General features: G+C 39.1%; 1 protein-coding gene across 12 annotated transcripts in view; it reads left to right on the top strand.

The window, feature by feature from the left end:
- Positions 1–25835, top strand: part of IPCEF1 (interaction protein for cytohesin exchange factors 1) — a 207965-nt gene that overhangs the window by 173434 nt on the left and 8696 nt on the right. For all 12 annotated transcript variants that reach the window (XM_023206113.2, XM_023206109.2, XM_023206105.2 and 9 more), the window contains one exon: positions 21487–21680. In XM_023206113.2, coding sequence (XP_023061881.1) covers positions 21487–21680 — 194 coding nt within the window. The remainder of the gene's footprint in view (positions 1–21486; positions 21681–25835) is intronic.

Here is a 25835-nt window from a genome sequence, read left to right as displayed (position 1 = left end):
GTGGTAATCTTGATTATGGATTAGCACATCTAAGAGTGTTTATTTCACTTTTTTACCCATAGGTGTATTTTTGTTTTTCCAATGGATTTCTAGGAATGTATACATTCTGGATACTCCTTCATTGTCAGTTTAACATATTGCAAATATATTTTCTACTTTTTTACTTCACTTTTCTTGTAAAGTAGTATCTTTCAATAAGTAGAACTCAGTTTTAAGGTGATTAAAATGATCTATCCTTTCCTTTATGGTTAAATGGTTTTTATGGTATTGATTAAGAAATTTCTCCCTACATTGGTATCTTAAAGATATTCTTCCATGTTTTATAAACTTTAGTCCACTTGGAATTATTTTGATGTGTTCCATGAATGAGATACAATATCATCTTACTCTATATGCATATGTAATTTTCCTAGTATCATTTCTGTATATGCCATTTTTCTCCCAAACGTCCACGTAAGTCTCCAGTGGGCTATTTTTTCTACCCTGGCTCCTACCATTCTTTTTACAAAATAAGTTTTAAAATCTGGCACATGTTTTCCTACTTTGTTCTTTTTTTAAAGGGTGTTTAGGATACTCTTGGCCATTTTAACCTCCATATATCTTTTAGAATCGCCTGTGAAATTACCCACACATACACACACATGCACATGCATGCAGACACACAGTCTGTGGGACTTTGACGCGAATTCGGTTACATTTTTAGATTCAATCTGGGGGAAACAGAAATTGTTATAGTCTAAAATTTTCCAGTACATGAAATTGGTCTCTTTACCTCTCTCCATTTATTTGTCTTTCTTGCATCTTATAATAAAATTTCACAATTTATATTTTCTATTAAAAGTCTTGAAAATATTTGTTAGATTTAGTGCTATATATTTCATATTTTTAAATGCTATTTTTAAAATCAATTTTTCTCTTTTTCATTTTATAACTATTGCTGGTGTACATGAATGCAATTAGGTTTTAAAATGCGTTTTTAAGAATCAAGCTTTCTAAATTCTCATTTTAATTCTAGTAATTATCCTAATTTTTTAATGTATATGATCATATTTCTACAAATGATAATGGTTTTTCTTTTTTCCTTTCCAAACACTATATCTTTTACTTATTTTTCTTGTTTTGGGTAGATCCAAAGTACAATGCTGATAGAAATAGCAATTATGGGCATTTTTCTGGTTGCTTGATCTCAGACAGAAAGGTTTCTGTGTTTCTACTCTGCCACCATGTTGGAAGTAGGTACTTTTTCATCACTTCTACTACCAAGTTAGAAGTAGGTACTTTTTCATCACCTCTATTTTATGGAAGAAGAAAAATATCTCTATTTTACTGGGCTTAAACTGATTAAGTAAATTACTTAAAACAGTCATATTACTAGTAAGTGTGAAAGTTGTATCTGAAATGCAGTTCTGTTTGACTCCACAGCCTGAGATTCTAATCAACGTAATACCTAAGAATAATTCTGAGTAATCAGCAAGACACAAGGTTGAGTTAGACATGATGTGAGCCAAGCCACATATAACTAAGATAATTTCTCTCCTTCGACAATCATGATGTTGCATGTTTTTCAATGGTGAAGTAGTACAGGTCACCCACCTAACGCTAGAAATAGAAGCATGTAAATACTATTATGATATCACTGGGTGTGGGAACGCCATTCATTCAATAATATTTGTCAAGTGCTTTTTATATGCCAAGCACCATGCCATGAGCTGGGCAAAAAGCAAGCAAAAGCCAAAATAAACAGTCCCATAGAGCTAACACTGAGGGGAGAGACTGGTAGGGAAACAGTAGGAAACAGCACATGTGATAGATTCAGTGGTTGTTAAAAGCCATGCTTTTTTTTTTTTTTTTTACAAGAGGCAGGGCAAGGGGATTAGAGAGAGACTGGACAGAGGTGGGGTATGGGGTGGGGTATGTGATTTTACATTGGTGGTCCTGGAAAGTCTCTCTGATAAGTCGATATTTGAGCAGAAAACTATGGAGGGGAGAGGGCGAGCCAAATTAATATTCGGGGAAGAGTTTTCCAGGCAAAAAGCACACCAAGGGCAGTCCGACAGTGCTGGAGGTGATTGAAGACTAGCGGCAGGAAGACGCAGTGTGGAGTGCGTAGAGTGGAGGGCATGTGGCCAGGAGCAGAGGTGCAAGAGGTGGGCAGGGATCCCATCACATAGGGCTATGTAGGCAGGTGAGCACTCTGGGTTCTGCTCAAAGTGGGAGGGGAAGTGGCTGCAGGGTTCCCTCTACAGGGAGGCTGCAGGGAGGAGCAATGCCATCTCACTGAAGTTTGGAAAGAGCTGCTCTGGCTCTGTGCACGGACATGAGGGAGCATCTGTGAAAGTAGGAACTGCATCTATGAAAGCAGGTGACTGCTGCCTGTGTTCAGGTGGAGGTGATGGGATTTGCTAGGAAGAAAACATTAGGTTGAGATGGAAAGCGGTCAGACGCTGTGTATATTTTAAAGTGAGACAATGGAATTTGCTGACATGAGGTTTCAAAGAAAAAGAAGTCAAAGATGATTTCAAGACTTTCAGCATGAATGAATAAAAGAATAGAGTTGTCATATCATAAGATGGAAAAGACCTACCATTTGGGGATATCAATCAAAAATTTGAAGTTGAATTTGAAATCTAGGCAGAGAAGTCAAGTCTGTGTGGATATGTGAGTCTGGACTTCAGCGGAGGGCTTGGAGACTTAAAATGGGTGATCTTCAGCATATAGTTGTATTTGAAGAATTGGGACTAATTGAGATCACCCGGGGAGAGAGAGTACACAGAAGGAAGAAGTCAGTTCTGGCCAGGCGCGGTGGCTCACGCCTGTAATCCCAGCACTTTGGGAGGCCGAGGCGGGTGGATCACGAGGTCAGGAGATCGAGACCATCCTGGCTAACACGGTGAAATCCCGTCTCTACTAAAAATACAAAAAATTAGCCGGGCGTGGTGGTGGGTGCCTGTAGACCCAGCTACTCAGGAGGCTGCAGCAGGAGAATGGCGTGAACCCGAGAGGCAGAACTTGCAGTGAGTTGAGATCGCACCACTGCACTCCAGCCTGGGCAACAGAGCGAGACTCTGTCTAAAAAAAAAAAAAAAATCACATCTGAGCTCTGGGGTGCCCCAACATTGATAGACTGCAAAGAACACAAGCAAAACTTCACCCCCGTTAAGGGAGAAGGGGAACCAAAAGGGTGGTTATTCTGGGGGCTAAGTCAGAAAAAGTATCAGTTAGCCAAATGCTTTTAGCTTTTAGCAAAAAGCCAAGATTAAACAAGTTTATCCAACTTGCGGCTCAGGACAGTTTTGATTGTGGCCCAACACAAATTCATCAACTTTCTTAAAACATTATGAGAATTTTTTGTGATTTTTTTCTTTTTAGCTGATCAGCTATTGTTAGTATATTTTACGTGTAGCCCAAGGCAATTCTTTTTCTTCTAATGTGGCCGAGGGAAGCCAAAAGATTGGACACCCCGGATTAAAAGTTGACTGCTGAGGAATTGAAGTAATCACAATACAGAACTTGACACTAAATATGTATAATAAGCCTATGGCATATTTTGTGTTAAAATCAAAGCCAAATCTATAGCAGTTTTATGACCATATTTATTTACATATCATGTATTATATCAACCATACAAACTAGACCTTTAACCATGTAAAATAACAGCGAACTGATTTGCAAAGTTTGAGGGCAAGACGTGGCAGTTATGAACAGTCACAATCTAAACGCTAACTTTTTGCCATTAAAAATTACGAAGTACCTGTTAGAAATATTTTCTAAATATTTGAAAGGTACATTGTGAATGTCTTCCTATTTGCAATGAAGTGTGCCTTGGAAGTTTGAACACCTAGGCAGTCATTAAACTCCATGTCTATAACTGCTCCCTGGAAATACAGAAGACCCTCCTCCTTGGCAGGACCCATTGGCATGAGACCCCTTGCTAGGCTCTGTTTTCTCAAAATGCTTTCAAATATAGCTGAGTATATCATGATAAGAGGCTCAGGGGACAATAATATTCAGTATGTCTCTTTATCACCAATGAATATATTTTTTAACCTGAAAGACTAGCTAGTCATGCCATGTAGCAGGATCAGAAATCTGCAATTTTTAGGATGATTTTTTACTTTTAAGGAAAAAGGGCTATATGCAGGCAGTCTGGCCCTGGTAGTACTTTACAAATAATTTTGTTTTATTACCAAGAACTATGTTTGTTTCTTGTGACACATCATAACATTATCTGAAGGGGGTAGGCAAGAGTGTATTTTTATCTATATTTAAGTTTTAATCACAAAAGTATTATAACTTACTTGACAAAATCTCAAACAATCTAGAAAGATACCAAGAACAAATAAAGATTTCCTTTACCACCATTTTCCCAATGCTACCATATCTTTATCACTAAAGTTACTATTCATTCATTCAAAAAAATATTGTACTTTTATTATTTGGTAATAACTGTTCTAGGCACTATGCCTACAATTTTTGTGTTCTGGATCTTGCATTCTGGTTAACATTTGGAGTGTATTTTTTCTATGTACCAATGCAGATCACACACACACACACACACACACACACGCCATTAGTCTTTTTAAAAAAATGTAAATAGAATTATGTGATAAATATCCATCTGTAGCCTGTTTGCTTTTCCATATAAACCTTCCATGTTAGTACATGCAGCTCTACCTTGTTATTTTTGATAACTGCATCATTTTCTGTGGTGTGAATATTACACTACTGCTAGTATAGTAGTATTATTAATTCTTCAAAAGATGGAAATTTAGGTGATTTCCAATTTTTTATTATTACAGAGTGTTACAGTAAACATTCTAATATGTATCAGTTTATATACCCGTGCTATTACTTTTTGAGATAGCTGATACAGCTATTTTTTTTTTTAAGAGAAAGTTTTCAGTGTATCTCAACATTTGAAGTGTACTTGCCCTTGGACCAAGCAATTCTTCAAATATTGAGATACACTGAAAACTGTCCCTTAAAAAAAGCGACAATAGCAGCTGTACCAGTTTCAGCTATAAAATGAATATGCTCAGGGGATTGAATATACAGCATAGTGACTAGAGTCAGCAATACTACATTGTGTACTTGAAATTTGCTTAAATGTTCTGAGCTCAAAACAATTGTTTTCTTTTTCTGGTTTTTTTTTTTTTTTTTTTTTGAGACAGGGTCTCATTTTGTTACCCAGGCTGGAGTGCAGTGGCATGACCTCTTTTCACTGTAACCTCTGCCTCCTGGGTTCAAGTGATTCTTCCACCTCAGCCTCCTGAGTAGCTAGAGGCATGCCACCACACCTGGCTAATTTTTGTATTTTTGGTAGAGATGGGGTTTCACCATGTTGGCCAGGCTGGTCTCAAACTCCTGACCTCAACTGATCTGACTGCCTCGGCCTCAAAAGTGCTGGGATTACAGGTGTAAGCTATCACCCGGCCCAATCTTTCTTTTTATCACTTTGTCAGTATGGTAGTTAGAATCTAACTTTATGGCATTCTTTGGTATTCTGTAAAGTGTACCTCTCCTTGGCACGATCATTCAGGTAATCTTGTGAATTTAATTTTCAGGTTGTATTTAGAATATAATTTTTGGATTTTGGTCAAAAATTTCTCAAATGTTTAGATTAATTTGGCAAGAAGTACTACCTTTAAAGCATTAAGGCATCCATGAATATGGTATATCTAACTAGTTAGGTCATGTTATACAAGTACATAGATTGCAGAAGATAATAGTCATAGTGATAAGGGAATGAGAGTGCCATCTTGAAAAGATAAAGGCAGCTGGGCGTGGTGGCTCACGCCTGTAATCCCAGCACTTTGGGAGGCCGAGGTGGGCAGATCACGAGGTCAGGAGATTGAGACCATCTTGGCTAACATGGTGAAACCCCATCTCTACTAAAAATACAAAAAATTAGCCCGGTGTGGTGGCGGGCACCTGTAGTCCCAGCTACTTGGGAAGCTGAAGCAGGATAGTAACTTGAACCAAGGAGGCAGTGGTTGCAGTGAACCGAGATCGCACCACTGCACTCCAGCCTGGGCAATAGAGTGAGACCCTGTCTCAAAAAAAAAGAAAGAAAAAAAAAGATAATGGCATTTATCTGTTCCAACCTTCATATTCTGCCCAGTGAAATTGAGATAAGCTAACTTCTTCCTTTCTCTTTCCTCTCTGTTCTTGACCTAAGTGTCCCCTAGCCTCATCCCTTTCCTTTTTCTAAAATTTTCATTTTTACCCTTTGTATTCACTTGTCCCCATCATGGATCCACATGGTTGATGGATTCAGTGGGTTTGGGGGCCACAGCTGACATGTTTATCTACAGTGCATTGGATTCGTATCCTAGAATTTAGGTGATTTTCCAGCTTCCCACCCCCTCTACCATTTTGTTCTCATTCAGCCTCTACCTCATTAACGTATTTTAAAAAGAAAAAAAAGGATCAAGTATCTTTTTGTATGCACACCAACGTTTTCTGCTTTCTTAGCATATGAGCAAATGTAGTAATTTTATGTCTACTTTAAATATCTTGCCTTATCCTGGGTGCTCATATATTTGGAAGAGTAAAATTTAAAAACAAATGAAATACTTGTTTTAAGAATATAAAGCTACTTAATCAGATAGTTGAGCAATGGAGTCAACTTAAGATTATTTCAGAAAACGATTGCCTCAAGATTCAATAATAACAACAACAAAACAACCATTAAAGATCACCCAATAGACTAGGTTTGTTCTTATTGATAAAAGCAATAATACAGTAGAAGAGTCTTGAGCTGTCTTAACAGAAACATCGAACACATGAGAGAAGATACGTATATGACTCTGGCAGAGAAGGTAAAACAGATAGAGGAAAATGAGGGAAATCAAAGTGAAACTACTATTGTCTCAGATTCATGAGAGCACAAGTAAAAGCCTTAGCTTTATACCTGGGTGTTTTCTCTCTCTCTCTCTTTCTCTTAATATGTTTAGTTTCTCATGGAATTTATTTTACCTGCCATATTTTTTAAAAAAACTTAATTTAATTTAAGTTCTGGGATACATGCACAGGATGTGCAGGTTTGTTGCAAACCTGCCATCTTTTAAAATCACCTCACCTTTCCCAACTAGAGTGTTCTCCCAACTTGACATTCTCTTCTTCTAAGCACTCATACCTCTCTTTAGTACATGGTTGCAGTCTTGTACACATGCATTTGTGATTATTACCTTCTGCTTTTGATTCAACTGGCTCATGATCCCCAAGTGTCCAGTTCAAGTCCCCAAGAAGGTAATCTGATTTTGTGGTTTGTGTCCTAGATTGCTGCCTGGCTTATCAATTTTCTGCTCTCAGGTCTCGTGCCCTGTGGCCTTGTGGAGACAGAATTTGAGGTACAAAACCTGGGCACCTCAGCAGCAGAGGCTCTGGGTAGGGATTGCCCTCTTTGAAGATGTAGTAGTTCAAGCAGGGATCTGAGCCTTGGTCTGTCCAGTTCAGTCAACTACCATCTCAGGGACTATATATTGCCTGATTGGAAATATATAGTCTTCATTGAGTTTTATTCAAAAGAATGCATCAAATGTATATTCATAGCATAGTATAGCTATGTAAATTTATAGCATAGTATTTAAGAAAATGAGCTTTCGAGTCAGAACCTAGGTTTGTTTCTTTGTGAATTTGGTGAAAGAGTTTTAATTTTTCTATGTCTTGATATCCTGCCTTTTATATCAGGGTTAATAATACTTTTCTCATAGAAGTGTTAAAAGATAATGAAATAATGTTGGTCTAAGAATTAACACAGTGCATATCACATAGTAAAAACTCAACGTATGACCATTATCTCTATCCAACAGCAGCAAAAATAGATTTCTCTCTCAAATTATACTATGCCAATGTTGTTGGTCAGTAGTGTCCTCACTACTAAAATGAGTTATCCAGATTTTTTTTTCTTAATTAAATAATTTAAATCTATCATTATGATTTCAAATCTTTTGCTGCGTTGTAGAGTTGTCAAATTTACTAATTAGAGGAAGCCTATACAATTCTTCTGATCTTTTGGCATCAGGTGCTATATTAAATAACATTTGTAAAGCCTTAAAGCATATGCAAAATACCCAAATGACTATATAGTTTTTTCTGCTCTTAGTGACAAGTGCCTTCCACGGTCTTTTCTTTCTCAGGCACTTAGAACATTGCATATGAACAGGAAATGCTGTTTTCTACCTAAACTTTTCCAAGTGTTGCATGTTGGGGAACTAAAATTATCTTCCCTGGGACATCATTTGGACTTTCCTAATCTGAAACAAATTTCCTTTCAAATTCTGATAGGAAATATGGCATATGAATTCCCCTCCTGTCTTCTGAATCCAGCGTTTAGGTTCTAAGTAGAAAATAAACAGCCACATTCTAGAAAGCACAAGGAAAGACCAAAAATAAGATAGTGGGGGAGGCAAAGTTGAAAATATAGCATTTAAAGAGATAATCTGCATACAGTGTTCTTGACAGCCAAATTCCGGGCCTACTGGGGCATGCCTGTGTTGTCAGAGCAGACAATAGCCTGGGGTATGGAGGAGGAGGAGAAGGGAGCAGCACATTCATTTGGCATGATCTTGGAAAGAAGTGAACTTCTAACTGTTGGTTAAAAATGTTGTTTTGTCTCATTTGCTAATGTCACCAAGAAGGATCTTGTTTAAAATACATATATATATATAATATATGTTTTTGTTGTTTTGTTTTGTTGTTGTTGTTGTTAAACTAGCTCAGTATATATATATATATATATATATATATATTATATATGTATATATATATTATGTGTGTGTTTGTGTATATATATATATATCCTTTCTTGAGTCTAACTAGTTAGATAGCTGACCTATGTTTGAAAACAGTTTAGGAGTCTGACCCCTTGAAACATTCTAAGTTAGTGTAACAAATGTGAAGGGTCACTGACATTAACCCACATTCTACCAACTCAACATATGAGGCACTGACACTTTTAAGCAGGGATTTTGGACATACTCCTTTGAGCAAAGCCAAATTTTCTTTCATTCTGTGTTCTGGTTTTTTAATTAAGAAATAGTACAGAGTGCTGGTTTATGGACAAATCTCAGTGTGCTAGTTGTAACTCTAGTCGCTTTCTCTTCCAATGACCTGAGGCTAGCGTTGCATGAAAAATTGCTAACAGACTGGCCTTGTTACTCAAGTATGGTTCATGGACCGGCAATTCCAGCATCACTTAGGAGCTTGCTAAAAATTCACAATCTCGGCACCATCCCAGATGAACTCAAATGGAATCTACATTTTAACAAGATTCCTAGGTGACTGCCTGTTAAAGTTTGAGAGGACTGCTCTGGAAGGGCATGGTTCTGCACGGTGTGAAAGTGAATGTTTATTCTTAACTCCATCACTAATTTGCATTTTGAAAAGATCACTTACTGTTTTTCTGGAGTCTTTATTTTTCTCATCCATAAAATAAAAATAGTTTTCATCTTCCTTGACAAAACATGTATGAGGTGAGGTAAGATAGACTTTAAAGCGTCTTCTGTGGCAGAATCAAAGTCCTGCTGTTTTACGTAGGAAGACTAAAATATACACTAGAAAGGAAGGATAAAAATTGCATTGGAAACACTTGACTGTCAGACAAAATTCATTTATTTTGCTTCAGAAGATGAGGGGAGTGGAAATAATTAATTTGGCTCCTGTCTCCAATGGGAGAGAGACAAGCGGTCTTTTCTGCCAATCTGTTTTCTTTGCTCTTTATGATCTTGTAAGATAAGAGAAATAATGTAGTGTTTTCTACTATGAAATCCTAATTTAGAAAAATATATAAAAAGCAAAAGGGAAATTTAAAAAATACTGCTTTACTGAAAAGCCTCTTGGGAGGTACAAGGGTGGCCAGAAAGGTTTGACAAGCCTGCTGTAGTCTTAGTATAGCAATTGAGAAGGATTCTCACATTTGCTTTGGGGTCAGGTACAAGCTGTGTTTTGTTTTGCACTTGTACCTTTTGAGTCTGTTTTTGTCCTATGATCCTACTTATCACCTGCTTCCATTATAATTGGATGTTCATTTTATGGCCCTGTGAAGATCTAAGCACCAGCCATTAGCAACAATAAAAACCATATAATGTCCCTGACTGAGTCGTGGACCTGGGGCACAGGTGTATCCCCTGAGTATTTAGTGATATGTTGTAGACCTCTTAGATTGTGACACACAAAACAGCCAATAAGGGTATTTTCTTGACTCCTAACACCAGCATTTATTATTTTTACTGTTTTATGCTTGTGGGTGATTCTGGAATCAGGTCATTAGGGGTCAGACACACAGTCTTTCAGTTCTAGGCTTTCTCTGAGGAGAGAGGGGTGGCTGAGAGGCAGGAAGCTGCATGATAATTTGCCTTTCATTTTTTCCTCATTTCTTGAACAGCTTTAATCCTATCTGAACATACATACTTCTTGCCATGATCTCATTTTTGGATGAATTTAAATAGAGGACTTTTTTTTTTCGAACATAATATATGAAATTTTAGATGAATTCTGTTTTCATGTCTGGTTACCGCAACAGGTTCACTTTATCTGTTTGTTAATTTTAAAGTTTAGTTATTTATTAGAATATCAAGCTATATTTACATGTACACAGCTGCCCAACCCAAAGTTTAAGTTAGAAAAAGAAATGGAAGATACCCTTTGATATTTTTAACGTAAAGATCATATGTCTTCATGTAAATACATTAAATAATAATAAAACTATCCAAAAGGAAGTTCCATTTATTTTTCATGTAGGGAATATATTATATGCCATGTTATCCCAAGATTCTGAAGTTATTTTTATCTTTACTGATTTAATGGGTATTGAATCAGGTATGTGATTTTAATGTAATAACTTTTTTATTATTATGCTTTAAGTTCTAGGGTACATGTGCACAACGTGCAGGTTTGTTACATAGGTATACATGTGCCATGTTGGTTTGCTGCACCCATCAACTTGTCATTTACATTAGGTATTTCTCCTAATGCTACCCCTCCCCCAGTCCCCCACCCACCAACAGGCCCTGGTGTGTGATGTTCCTTTTCCTGTGTCCATGTGTACTCATTGTTCAACTCCCATTTATGAATGAGAACATGCAGTATTTGGTTTTCTGTCCTTGTGATATTTTGCTGAGAATTATGGTTTCCAGCTTCATCTATGTCCCTGTAAAGGACATGGACTCATCCTTTTTTATGGCTGCATAGTATTCCATGGTGAATATGTGCCACATTTTCTTTATCCAGTCTATTATTGATGGACATTTGGGTTGGTTACAAGTCTTTGCTATTGTGAATAATGCCACAATAAACATATGTATGCATGTGTCTTTATAGTGGCATGATTTATAATCCTTTGGGTATATACCCAGTAATGGGATTGCTGGCTCGAATGGTATTTCTAGTTCTAGATCCTTGAGGAATCGCCACACTGTCTTCCACAATGGTTGAACTAATTTACACTCCCACCAACAGTGTAAAAGCGTTCCTATTTCTCCACATCCTCTCCAGCATCTGTTGTTTCCTGACTTTTTAATGATCACCATTCTAACTGGCGTGAGATGGTATCTCATTGTGGTTTTGATTTGCATTTCTCTGATGACAAGTGATAAGGAGCGTTTTTTCATGTCTGTTGGCTGCATAAATGTCTTCTTTTGAGAAGAGTCTGTTCATATCCTTTGCCCACTTTTTGATGGGGTTGTTTTTCTCTTGTAAATTTGTTTAAGTTCTTTGTAGATTCTGGATATTAGCCCTTTGTCAGATGGATAGATTGCAAAGATTTTCTCTCATTCTGTAGGTTGCCCATTCACTTCGATGATAGTTTCTTTGGCTGTGCAGAAGCTCTTTAGTTTAATTAGATCCCATTTGTCAATTTTGGTTTTTGTTGCCATTGCTTTTGGTGTTTAGTTATGAAGTCTTTGCCCATGCCTATGTCCTGAATGGTATTGCCTAGGTTTTCTTCTAGGGTTTTTATGATTTTAGGTCTTATGTGTAAGTCTTTAATCCATCTTGCGTTAATTTTTGTGTAGGGTGTAAGGAAGCAATCCAGTTTCAGCTTTGTGCATATGGCTAGCCAGTTTTCCCAGCACCACTTATTAAATAGGGAATCCTTTCCCTGTTGCTTGTTTTTGTCAGGTTTCTCAAAGATCAGATGGTTGTGGATGTGTGGTGTTATTTCTGAGTCCTCTGTTCTGTTCCATTGGTCTATATATCTGTTTTGGTACCAGTACCATGCTGTTTTGGTTATTGTGGCCTTGTAGTATAGTTTGAAGTCAGGTAGCATGATGCCTCCAGCTTTGTTCTTTTGACTTAGGATTGTCTTGGTTATGCAGGATCCTTTTTGGTTCCATATGAAATTTAAAGTAATTTTTTCCAATTCTGTGAAGAAGCTCAGTGGTAGCTTCATGGGGATAGCATTGAATCTATAAATACCTTGGGCAGTATGGCCATTTTCATGATATTGATTCTTCCTATTCATGAGCATGGAATGTTCTTCTGTTTGTTTGTGTCTTCTTTTATTTCAGTGAGCAGTGGTTTGTAGTTCTCCTTGAAGAAGTCCTTCACATCCCTTCTAAGTTGGATTCCTAGGTATTTATTCTCTTTGTAGCAATTGTGAATAGGAGTTCACTCATGATTTGGCTCTCTGTCTGTTATTGGTGTATAGGAATGCTTGTGATTTTTGCACATTGATTTTGTATCCTGAGACTTTGCTGAAGTTGCTTATCAGCTTAAGGAGACTTTGGGCTGAGATAATGGGGTTTTCTAAATATACAATCTTGTCATCCGCAAACAGAGACAATTTGACCTCCTCTTTTCCTAATTGAATACACTTTATTTCTTTCTCTTGCCTCATTGTCCTGGCCAGAACTTCCATTACTATGCTGAATAGGAGTGATGAGAGAGGGCATCCTTGTCTTATGCCAGTTTTCTAAGGGAATGCTTCCAATTTTTGCCCATTCAGTATGATATTGGCTGTGGGTTTGTCATAAATAGCTCTTATTATTTTGAGATACATTCCATCAATACCTAGTTTATTGAGAGTTTGTAGCATGACAGGTTGTTGATTTTTGTCGAAGAACTTTTTGCATCTATTGAGATAATCATGTAGTTTTTGTCATTGATTCTGTTTATGTGATGGATTATGTCTATTGATTTGCATACGTTGAAGCAGCCTTGCATCCCAGGGATGAAGCTGACTTGATCGTGGTTGATAAGCTTTTTTGATATGCTACTGGATTTGGTTTGCCAGTATTTTATTGAGAATTTTCACATCAATGTTCTTTGGGGATATTGGCCTAAAATTCTCTTTTTTTGTTGTGTCTCTGCCAGGCTTTGGTATCACGATGATGTTGGCCTCATAAAATGAGTTTGGGAAGATTCCCTCTTTTTCTGTTGATTGGAATAGTTTCAGAAGGAATAGTACCAACTCCTCTTCGTACCTCTGGTAGAATTCGGCTGTGAATCTGTCTGGTCTTGGACTTTTTCTGGTTGGTAGGCTATTAATTATTGCCTCAATTTTCAGAAGCTATTATTAGTTTATTCAGAGATTCAACTTCTTCCTGGTTTAGTCTTTGGAGGGTGTATGTGTCCAGGAATTTCTCAGCTTCTTCTAGACTTTCTAGTTTATTTGTGTATAGGTGTTTATAGTATTCTCTGATGGTAGTTTGTATTTCTGTGGGATCAGTGGTGATATCCCCTTTATCATTTTTTGTTGTGTCTATATGATTCTTCTTTCTTTTCTTCTTTATTAGTGTTGCTACCATTCTATCTATTTTGTTGATCTTTTCAAGAAAAACAGCTCCTGGATTCGCTGATTTTTTGAAGGGTTTTTGTGTCTCTATCTCCTTCAGTTCTGGTTCTGCTCTGATCTTAGTTATTTCTTGCCTTCTGCTAGCTTTTGAATTTGTTTGTTCTTACTTCTCTGGTTCTTTTAATTGTGATGTTAGGGTGTCAATTTTAGATCTTCCTTGGTTTCTCTTGTGGGCATTTAGTGCTATAAATTTCCCTATAAACACTGCTTTAAATAAGTCCCAGAGATTCTGGTACGTTGTGTCTTCGTTCTCATTGGTTTCAAAGAACATCTTTATTTCTGCCTTCATTTCGTTATGTACCCAGTAGTCATTGAGGAGCAGGTTGTTCAGTTTCCGTGTAGTTGTGCAGTTTTGAGTGAGTTTCTTAACCCTGAATTGTAATTTGATTACACTGGGGTCTGAGAGACAGTTTGTCGTGATTTCTATTTTTTAAAATTTGCTGAGGAGTGTTTTACTTCCAATTATTTGGTCAACTTTAGAATAAGTGTGATGTGGTGCTGAGAAGAATGTATATTCTGTTGATTTGGGGTGGAGAGTTCTGTAGATGTCTATTAGGTCTGCTTGGTCCAGAGCTGAGTTCAAGTCCTGGATATCCTTGTTAATTTTCTGTCTTGTTGATCTTTCTAATATTGACTGTGGGGTGGTAAAGTCTCCCATTATTATTGTGTGAGAGTCTAAGTCTCTTTGTAGGTCTCTAAGGACTTGCTTTATGAATCTGGGTGCTCCTGTCTTGGGTGCGTATATATTTAGGATAGTTAGCTCTTCTTGTTGAATTGATCCCTTAACCATTATGTAATGTTCTTCTTTGTCTCTCTTGATCTTTGTTGGTTTAAAGTCTGTTTTATCAGAGACCAGGGTTGCAACCCCTGCTTTATTTGCTTTGCATTTGCTTGGTAGATCTTCCTCCATCCCTTTATTTTGAGCCTATGTGTGTCTTTGCATGTGAGGTGGGTCTCTGATTACAGCACACTGGTGGGTCTTGACTCTTTATCCAATTTTCCAGTCTGTGTCTTTTAATTGGGATGTTTAGCCCATTTACATTTAAGGTTAGTATTGTTATGTGTGAATTAGATCCTGTCATTATGATGCTAGTTGTTTTTTTCACCCGTTAATTGATGCAGTTTCTTCCTAGCATTGATGGTCTTTACAATTTGGCATGTTTTTGCAGTGGCTGGTACTGGTTGTATCTTTCCATGTTTAGTGCTTTCTTTAAGAGCTCTTGTAAGGCAGGCCTGGTGGTGACAAAATCTCTCAGCATTTACTTGTCTGTAAAGGATTTTATTTCTCCTTCACTTATGAAGCTTAGTTTGGCTGGATATGAAATTCTGGGTTGGAAATTCTTTTCTTTAAGAATGTTGAATATTGGCCCCCACTCTCTTCTGGCTTGTAGGGTTTCTGCCGAGAGAGATCCACTGTTTGTCTGATGGGCTTCCCTTTGTGGGTAACCCAACCTTTCTCTCTGGCTGCCCTTAATTTTTTCCTTCATTTCAACCTTGGTGAATCTCACAATTATGTGTCTCAGGGTTGCTCTTCTCAAGAAGTATCTTTGTGGTGTTCTCTGTATTTCCTGAATTTGAATGTTGACCTTCCTTGCTAGGTTGGGGAAGTTCTCCTGGATAACATCCTAAAGAGTGTTTTCCAATTTGGTTCCATTCTCCCCGTCACTTTCAGGTACACCAATCAAACGTAGATTTGGTCTTTTCACATAGTCCCATATTTCTTGGAGGCTTCGTTTGTTTCTTTCCATTCTTTTTTCTCTAATTTTGTCTTTTTGCTTTATTTCATTACTTTGATCTTCAATCACTGATATCCTTTCTTCCACTTGATCAAATTGGCTGTTGAAGCTTGTGTATGCTTCACCAAGTTCTTGTACTGTGGTTTTCAGCATCATCAGGTCATTGAACTCTTCTCTACACTGATTATTCTAGTTAGCCATTCATCTAATCTTTTTCTAAGTATTTTAGCTTCCTTGCGATGGGTTATAACATGCTCCTTTAGCTCAGAGAAGTTTGTTATTATCGACTTTCTGAAGCCTACTTGTGTCAACTCATCAAACTCATTCTCCACCCAGTTTTGTTCCCTTGCTGGTGAGGAGTTGTGTTCCTTTGGAGGAGAAGAGGTGCTCTGGTTTTTGGAATTTTCAGCCTTTCCACTCTGGTTTCTCCCCATCTTTGTGGTTTTATCTATCTTTGGTCTTTGATGTTGGTGACCTATGGATGGAGTTTTGGTATGGATGTCCTTTCTAATGATGTTGATGTTATTCTTTTCTGTTTGTTAGTTTTTCTTGTAACAGATAGGTTCCTTAGCTGCAGGTCTGTTGGAGTTTGCCCTTGGGTGCATTCCAGACCCTGTTTGCCTGGGTATCACCAGCGGAGGCTGCAAAACAGCAAGTATCGCTGCCTGATCCTTCCTCTGGAAGTTTTGTCCCCGAGGGGCACCCACTTGTATGAGGTGTCTGTCAGCCCCTACTGGGAGGCGAGGCTCTAGGCAGGCTACATGGGGGTCAGGGACCCACTTGAGGAGGTGGTCTGTCCATTATCGGAGCTCGAATGCCGTCCTCGGAGAACCGCTCCTCTCTTCAGAGCTGTCAGGCAAGGACGTTTAAGTCTGCAGAAGTTGTCTGCTGCCTTTTGTTCAGATATTCCCTGCCCGCAGAGGTGGAATCTAGAGAGGCAGTAGGCCTTGCTGAGTTGCAGTGGGCTCCACCCAGTTCAAGCTTCCCTGCTGCTTTGTTTACACTGTGAGCATAGAACCACCTACTCAAGCCTCAGCAATGGCGAATGCCCCTACCCCTGCCAAGCTCCAGCATCCCAGGATGATCTCAGATTGCTGTGATAGCAGTGAGCGAGGCTCCATGGGTGTGGGACCCACTGAGCCAGGCATGGGAGGGAATCTCCTGGTCTGCTGGTTGCGAAGACCATGGGAAAAGCGCAGTATTTGGGTAGAAGTGTACCGTTTCTCCAGGTACAGTTACTCATGGGTTCCCTTGGCTAGGAAAGGGAAATCTCCCAACCCCTTGCACTTCCCGGGTGAGGCGACACCCCGCCCTGCTTTAGCTTGCCCTCCATGGGCTGCACCCACTGTCCAACCAGTCCCAGTGAGGTGAACCAGGTACCTCAGTTGGAAATGCAGAAATCACCTGTCTTCTGCATTGATTTCACTGGGAGCTGTAGACCGGAGCAGTTCCTATTCAGCCATCTTGGAAGCAATGATAATCATTGTTACTGTGACATAATTACAAACGAATTGTTTTAGTCAAAAATATTCTTTTTCTTTTAGTGGCTCAATTGGTAAGTTGTTTTCTATCACAGTCTTTAGTAGCACAATGTAGCTACTTGGTGAACACAGAGAAATGTAAAGAAACCATTCTATTTATCTTTTTCATACTCTTGTTCGGTTTGCTTGTTGATGTTTGTTTTTTTGGTTTGTTTTGTTTTGGTTTTTTTTGAGACAGAGTTTCACTCTGTCACCCAAGTCTGGAGTGCAGTGGTGCGATCTCGGCTCACTGCAACCTCACCTCTGGGGTTCAAGCAAGTCTCCTGCCTCAGCCTCCGGAGTAGCTGGGATTACAGGCATCTACCACCATGCCCAGCTAATTTTTTCTTTTTAAGTAGAGACAGGGTTTCGCCATGTTGGCCAGGCTGGTCTCGAACTCCTGACCTCAAGTGATCCACCCACCTCGGCCTCCCAAAGTGCTAGGATTACAGGCGTGAGCCACTGTGCCCAGCCAACATATATTCCTTAATTCAAAAATACTGTGGTATTGAAAGCTATGTGTTTTTGCTTTAATCTAAGTAGAATTCTACCTTGTTAGCTGTATTTATTTTTTTTAAAGGACATGTAAAATAACTATGTGTCTTAAAACTGAAAACTCCAAGTCCTCAATCCTAATGCCCCCCTTTAGGAGTCAGATTTCTTTCCATTTAACTTCCTTAAGACTTTCCAGTGTCTCCAGCTTGACCTCAGAACTGTGGCCACGCTTAGTATTTCTGCTATGTAGCATCAGCTCTCATGACAATCTCATAAATGACTACTTTTTTATAGCTTTATTGAGATATATTTCACATATCATAACATTCACACATGAAAGTGTACAGTTCATTGGTTTTTAGTATATTTGGAGTTGTGCAACTGTCATCACAATCTAATTTTGGAACATTTCAGCCTCACGAAAAGAAATTCCTACACATTAACTGCCATTCCCCATTCCTGCTTGTCCCCTCCCAGACCCCAGGCAATTATTATTCTAGTTTCTGTCTCTGTGGGTTCGTCTAATCTGGACATTTCATATAAATGGAATCACACAATATGTGGTTGTTTGTGACTGGCTTCTTTTACTTAGCAAAATGTTTTCAAGGTTCACCCATGTTGAAGTATTCTGGACAATTGAGTACTTTATTTATTTTAATTATTGAATACTATTCTGTCATGTGCAGATGCCACATTTTGTTTTTCCTTTCATCAGCTGATGAACATTTAGGCTCTTCCCACGTTTAGTCTGTTATGAATAATACTGTTGTGAACAATGTACAGTTTTTGTGTGAATATATGTTTTCAATTCTCTTGAGTATTTATGTTGGAGTGGAATTGCTGGGGCACATGCTAAACTCCATGTTTAGCACTTTGAGAAATGGACAAACTATTTTCTAAAGTGTTAACTCAATTAGCTGAGCATGGTGGCATGCACCTGTAGTCCCAGCTACTTCGGAGGCTTAGGCAGGAGAATCTAGTGAGTCCAAGGGTTCTAGTCTGCAATGAGCTATGCTTATGCCACTGCTCTCCAGCCCAGATGATACACCAAGACCCTGTCTTTAAAAACTAAACAATAAAATAAAATAAAATAAAATAAAATAAAATAAAAGTAGCAGCTCTGTTTTATATTCCCACTAGCAATGTATGAGGATTCCAATTTACCCACATCCTCACCCACACTTACTGTTTGTCTTTTTAATTGTAGCCACCCTGGGGTTGAAGGGACATCTCTTGGTGGTTTTGGTTTGCATTTCCCTCATGACTGACGATATTGAGCATCTTTTCATGTGCTTATTGACAAAAGCCCACTTTTGATGTCTGCACATGGCCTGAGCCAAAAATCTTATTGTCTTCAGATGTAGTTTTGAGTATTTTCTTCCCTTTTGTGAGATGGTTTGGTAGAGAAAAAAGAGACTGTGCTGACGAGCACTTTAACTCAGCTATGAAGTGAGTGCATCATCTTTGCTTTCTGTTTTATGAATGAGTATTGGTGACTTTCTGGGATGGATGGGGGGCAACTAATTCTTGCATAAAGATTTCTAATCATAGAGGAGTAAACTCTAAGGTATGTGAAGTTTGCTTGGTTTTGATGCCCCTAGGTTACCATTATATGCTTTTTTCTACCCAGTGGAGAGGCTGTTTTTCCATTTCCTCTAATGTCATACTTTCTATAGAGTCCTCTTTCAAGCTGGTTCTTTGGACAGAAATGAAACATATAAACATTAAGGAATATGTGGTGGAAAAAGAAATCTCATTGTATTTCTTTCCCAAGCTTATTTTCAGGGAATAAAGGAATAACAGACTAACATTCTTAGTGAGAAATTAAAGCAACATCAAAAGATGAAGACTTTCTTTGAGTAACCTCTGTATCATTTGAGGCCCATCTAGGTGCATATGATTGAAAAACAAACCCGGGGTAGCTTAACATGGGTAACATATTAGCTCCCATAGACTGAGAGGGCTCCAACGGTATCATCCAATCTGTGTCTCAGAATTTTGGCTCCAGTGTCATTATTCTTGGGATGCTTCCTGGAAGCTTCCAGCTCACACTATCACAACATTCAGCTTAAGAAAAAAGAGAGATTACTTATCTGATACTCCAAAGTCTTGAAACTGAGTCTCCTTGGCCCCAAATGGCCTGACCAGAGACACATGTTTATCTCTGAATCAGTGACTGTGGCCAGAATGGTGGAACTGCCATTGGCCTCATCTAGTCCACATGGTCCCCAGTAGTTCCTATGGTGGAGTGGCTTCACTGCAGTCATGTGGGCCGAGGCTGGCAAAGTGTGGTTAGGAAGGGAGACGGAGTCTGTGTGGCAAAATGAGGAATGATTGCTTTCTACTCAAAACCACAGACCACAGACAGGTTTCTTCTCTCCAAGGGTAGTTCTGGGAAGGACATTAAGCAATCATCTAGGGCAGTAGTTCTCAAACTTTAGCATGGGTATCATTTGCTAGGGCTTATTTGTCCCACACTCTGTATTTTAGAAGCAGATATTTTTCTACTTGCACTGGTTTTAAAGATGGAGATGAATTTTGCCTCAGGATGAATCACTCCCCCACTGAGTTTCACCAGTACCTGGTTTAGATTATATATACATATATACATATATATATATACATATATACATATATATATATATATTTTCACTTTTTAAATTTTTATTTATTTATTTATTTTGGTGACAGAGTCTCACTCTGTAGCCGAAGCTGGAGTACAGTGGTGTGATCTCGGCTCACTGCAACCTCCACCTCCTGGGCTCAAGTGATTCTCACGTCTCAGTCTCCCAAGTAGCTGGGATGACAGACACGCACCACCACGCCCAGCTATTTTTTTGTATTTTAGTAGACACGGGTTTTACTGTGTTGCCAAGGGTGGTCTCAAACTCCTGAGTTCAGGTTATCTGCCTGCCTCGGCCTCCCAAACTGTTGGGCTTATAGGCATGAGCCACCGCTCCTGGCCTGGATGATATCTTGGCGAGCTTTTGGTCTTAGAGTTGATGGTGGAATGGGTTAAGACTTTTGGAGTTGTTGGGATGAGGTGAATGTATTGCATGTGAGAAACACATGAATTTAGGAGGCTAGAGGGTGGACTCTGTATGGGTTGAATTGTGTCCCTCTAAAATTCATATGTTGGGCTGGGCGTGGTGGCTCACACCTGCAATCCCAGCACTTTGGGAGGCTGAGGTAGGCAGATCTCCTGAGGTCAGGAGTTCAAGACCAGCCTGGGCAACATGGTGAAACCCCATCTCTACTAAAAATATAAAAATGAACTGGGCATGGTGGTAGGTGCCTGTAATCCCAGCTACTTGGGAGGCTGAGACAGGAGAATCACTTGAACCTGGGAGGCAGAGGTTTTAGTGAGCCAAGATTGTGCCATTGCACTTTAGCCTGGGCAACAATAGTAAAACTCAATCTCAAAATAATAATAATAATAAAATAAATAAATAAATAAAATTCATATGTTGAAGTCTTAACCCCTAATACCTCAGAATGTGACCTTATTGGGAAACAGGATTGTTGCAGATTTAACTAGTTAAGATGAGGGCAATAGGGCAGGTTTCTAATCCAACATGACTGATACCCTCATAAATAGGGGAAGTTTGGACACAGAGACGTGCATGCAGGGAACAACCCACGTGAATATTGGAGTTATGCTGCCACAAACCAAGGAACCACTTGAAGCCAGGAGAGAGGCTTGGAATAACTCCTTCCCTGGTGCCTTCACAGGGAACATGGCTCTGCAATAATAAAGTATCACCAACTGGGTGACTTAGACAGCAAACATTTATTGTCTTTCAGTTCTAGAGAGAAGTCTGAGATGAGGGTGCCAGCAGGGCCATGCCTTAGGACCACAGTATTGAATGTTCTCTCTTTGATTTTTTTTTACTGGGTTAATTGTTATTGCTTTCTTTCTTTCTTTTTTTTTTTCAAATAGAAGAGATAAAAGTGTCTGAAGATGACGAAATGGAGAAGCTGTACAAATCGTTAGAGCAAGCTAGTCTATCTCCTCTTGGGGACCGACGGCCTTCGACTAAAAAGGAGTTGAGAAAATCCTTTGTTAAGCGGTGTAAAAATCCATCTATAAATGAGAAACTCCACAAAATCCGAACATTGAATAGCACATTAAAGGTAACAAAATTTCAAATTGTGGATGAACTCTATGAATGTGGGGGCAAGGAATGGCTGGTTCTGCAGAGATTCTTGCTAATCACAGCGTGTTTGTGTGGGTGCAGGGAAGGGCTGTAAAAGTAAATATAATCTTTATAGGGTAAGATGACCTTGACATTCTTAAAGCACTAGGACATTCACATGGTAGCGCCCAAGGCAGTTTTTCACAATAGGCCTTGATTTTTGCATTCACTCTGTTATAAAATTTCAAATTTTAAGCTCCTAGACAACAAGGACCATGCATAATTTTTTTTGTAACCCTTATACCTAGCACAGTACCTGGTTCAACAAATGTTGATGAGAGAGATCATCAACTGGTGAGATTAAATAGTGGTATAAATAAGATCTCGAGTTTTCATCTGATTCATGCAAGGTGCCATTCTTCAGGACTACATCCAGAAGAAAATGTTTTGACTTCAGCTGCATCTAAGATGTAGTGATTGTCAGCTGTGGGCATTGCAGCCAAGGAGCACCGTGAGAGCCCGACAGTGGGAAGTACACACTCTGTGGTAATAGACCAGCAGATGTTTTCACAATGGGAATAAGGGACAGTGTACAGGAAGTACTGAAGCTATTTTCAGGGCCTCCCTGAGCTGAAATGGTTCTTCATAACAAAAGTGTCCTGCTTTCACATTTAGATTATAGCAGGAACACGTGGAGGCCAGGATACTTTGTCGAATAGTCCTGATTTAGCAGACGATTTATCTGAAAAGCTTTGACAAAATCTGTAAGTGAATTTTGTTTTGTCTATGGCCTTTGGCATTAAGAACTTGAGTCATTTTCCAGGAAGAAATGTCAGCAATTGAAAGGACAAGGCTACAAAGGCAGGCTGAGTGGCTCTTAGTCAGGCGTCCCAGTTAGTCAGGAGAACATCTGAACACCCTAAAAGGCTGAAAAAATGAGGCTGGAATGGAAAAAGAAAAGTGAATTTTAATTATACAAAGAGAATACAAATGCAGAGAAATTCACTCTTATTTAATATTAAAATTTTTATTGATAATAAAAGATATCACTGGCCGCCGTTTCACAGTATGTACAAAGCTGATGAATATGTTTGATTATTCAATGTAATATGTCATCGTGTATTGAGATTTTACTGTCTTCTTCGTCTGTGGTAGCTGATATGAATGAGTAAAGTTTTCATTGAGCAAGTGTTTCCTGACTCTTACTATGTACCAGCCACTATTCTAGGTGACTGGGACCACTGAATGGACTCTACTGGGTGTAGAGACAGAGGAAAACAAATACATGACTGAAATGAAGTGCAAAAATACTACAGTTGAGATGTGCTCAGGGTGCTTTGGTGGCCTGAGGGGGAAAGTGACTTACTGGGGGCATTAGGAACACTGTCACGAAGTCCATGAGTCAGGAAGAAATGAATAGCAAGAGAAGGACATTCAAGGAAGTGGAATGTCTATTAACAGATAATAAGCTGCCGTCCATGTTGGGAGAAGTAGGAAGTAGAGGCCCAGGAGGGCATGTGCAGTTTGAGTCATTAGTAGAAGGAAAAAGGCTGTGGCCTCAGGCCTTCCATAGAGCAGCAGACTCAGGATTTTAGATCTTTACAGGCACCATGCCCTCACCTGGCCACTGCGGGGCCAACTTTGTGAAAAGAATTAGTGTTACCATTCACTATGGGTCTCTGTGACCTTATGCTCTCCATGCAGTATGACCATGTCGTTGGTGAATTCAGCAGCTTTTGCTTTTCTGTCAGTGTATCAGTTATCCAGTGCTGGGTAACAAATTTGCCCAAAGCTTAGCAACTTCCAACAATCAGCATTTATTATTTCAAAGTGTCTGTGGCCAGGAATCTGGGTGTGGCTTGGTGAAATGACTCTGCCCCCAGGTCTCTCACAAGGCTGTGATCAGGGTGTCAGGTGGGGCTGCATTCATTCCTCCATGGAGAGGGATCAGTTTCTAAACGCTTGCATGTAGTCATTGGCAGGATTCAGCTCCTTTCAGGTTGTTGGACTGAGGGTCTCAGTTGCTCTCTGGCTGTTGGCCAGAGGCTACCCTCAGTTCCTTGCCACATGGGCTTCTCCATAGGGCAGGTCACAACTTGGAAACTGGCTTCTTTCAGAGCAAGCAACACAGTGAGAGTGAGTGAGTGAGATGGGTTATAACCTAGTGGCAGTAATGACATCACATTACTTTTGCAGTATTCTATTCAGTAGAAGCAAGTCATTAAGTCATCTCGTCTTCAGGGAGGAGATTACACAAGGTCTTGAATACCAGGAAGCAGAGAAGATTAGGGGCCCGCTCAGGGCTGCCTGCTCCACCCAGCTGGGGAACTGCTCTCTCTGGACATTTGTGGGAAGCAGCTCTTTCCATAGATCCCTTAGGCTTCCCCAAAGTGTAGTGCTGGGGGCTAATAAAATACAACAGGACCCGTGTCATGCAGTCCTATTAACCTCAGGAGGTAAGAGGGTATGCTGATGTGGAAATTGGTCTTGCTGAAGAAGCCAAACAAAAGCAAAGCACGTCAACCTATTCAAAGGAGAGAGAGAACTTGGTACATGTGTGCATGTTCATATTGGAAGGGTATAATAATTATTTCTAATTGTTTTTAAAATTCAAAGCAGTCAAGAGAGTGGTTGCCTTTGAGGAAGAGGAGAGGATGGGACTGAGAAGGGATGTGAATGGAGCTTCTGAGTGCTGGCTGCGGGTCCTTCTGTGACCTCGGTAGTAGTTGTATAGAAGTGTTTATTTTGTGATAATTCTGTAAGCACACTTCTTCTCTTTGTGCACTTCTCTCTGAGTATTATATATTGCACAGAGAATGTATCATACACAGAGGAAATGTTTATTTTTTAAAAGCTTCAAAGTAGGAGTGTGGACAAGCAAAGACAACAGAGTTTCATGCAGAAACAAGGAAACTGTTTTAACAATAATGTTTATATTTGCCATAGGCGCATTCCGTAAATAAGAAAAATCCCTGCACTGGGATAGTGCTGGAATGAATGCACTTCAGGGAAATTCTTCTAGGAAGTTGAACAAACTTCCAAGTTGACCTTGAGCAAAAGTTGATCGTATTATGCTGTACAGTAAATACAGATATTTAGGAATTTCTAACAGCTCACCGTTCACTGACTTTTGGCTAAGCCTGTTTTCATTTTAAAATAAATTATTAATGGAATGATTAATGGGTCCAACTGAAACTGTCTCTGAGTTACCCTGGCCTATGTCACAAGAGCGGTGAACCTCCTCTTCCCATAGCTGCTCTGGTAGAGCACATTTCTAATGCTTAGGTCTTAAGTCAAACTACGCACTGACTATTTGGAGTAAAAACTGAAAGTATAGCATTCTCTCTTTCATGATATTTTTAGAATCCCTGCCAAACCTTGCTTGTCTGCCAGAAAGCAGAGCGGATGTTGTGAAAGCAGTTCAAAGCCCGCCAAAAGCCTCCTGCGCCATCCAGGAGAAGCTGGGCTGCTGGACGAGGCCCAGCCCCAGGGTGCCTGGTGTAGGAAGGAGCTTGGAAGGTTCTGTTGTTTCATTAATTTCCTTCTTCTGTATTATTATCTACATTTTTTTTTCTTTCATCCAGAAAAGAATGAACACAGAGCCAAATGGTAAAAAATTTGAACTGCTTAGAGCCAAAAGCCACATGAGAAGTGTCATCTTAATGCCCAAAATTGAAGAGACCCTTTTCTAAAAATTTTATTAGATATAAAAGAAGGGTTAATTCATGTTTGCTTTTTCAAAGTCAATTTCCCTGATTTTTATTAATCTTTGAAGATCTTATTTAGTTTTTTAATATAAAAAATTAGGATCTTCCTCTGAAGCAGATGTCTAAATTTCTTTAGAACAAAATAAAACTCTTTAAATAACTTTACATTAATAGCACTATGGTGATATCAGAGGAAGAAAGCTTTTTTTTTTTTTTTTTTTTGGAAAAGTTGTTTTGGAAGCATAGATATTGAAAACTCAGAGAGAAGAAATATGCTCTTTTGGCCTTGTCTAACTTTCTATAAATAATCTCTCTGCTTTCCTACTGCACCATTTTTTCTCCATTTTGGAAGGAAGTCTTTGCATCTTTATCCATCTATATGTCTATCTTCTGTCTGTCTCTATCTATCTATCTATCTATCTATCTATCTATCTATCTATCTATCT

This window comes from Piliocolobus tephrosceles, chromosome 5, assembly GCF_002776525.5.
Source record: "Piliocolobus tephrosceles isolate RC106 chromosome 5, ASM277652v3, whole genome shotgun sequence".
Lineage (NCBI taxonomy): Eukaryota > Metazoa > Chordata > Mammalia > Primates > Cercopithecidae > Piliocolobus > Piliocolobus tephrosceles.
This window is presented reverse-complemented; position numbering and strand designations above follow the sequence as displayed.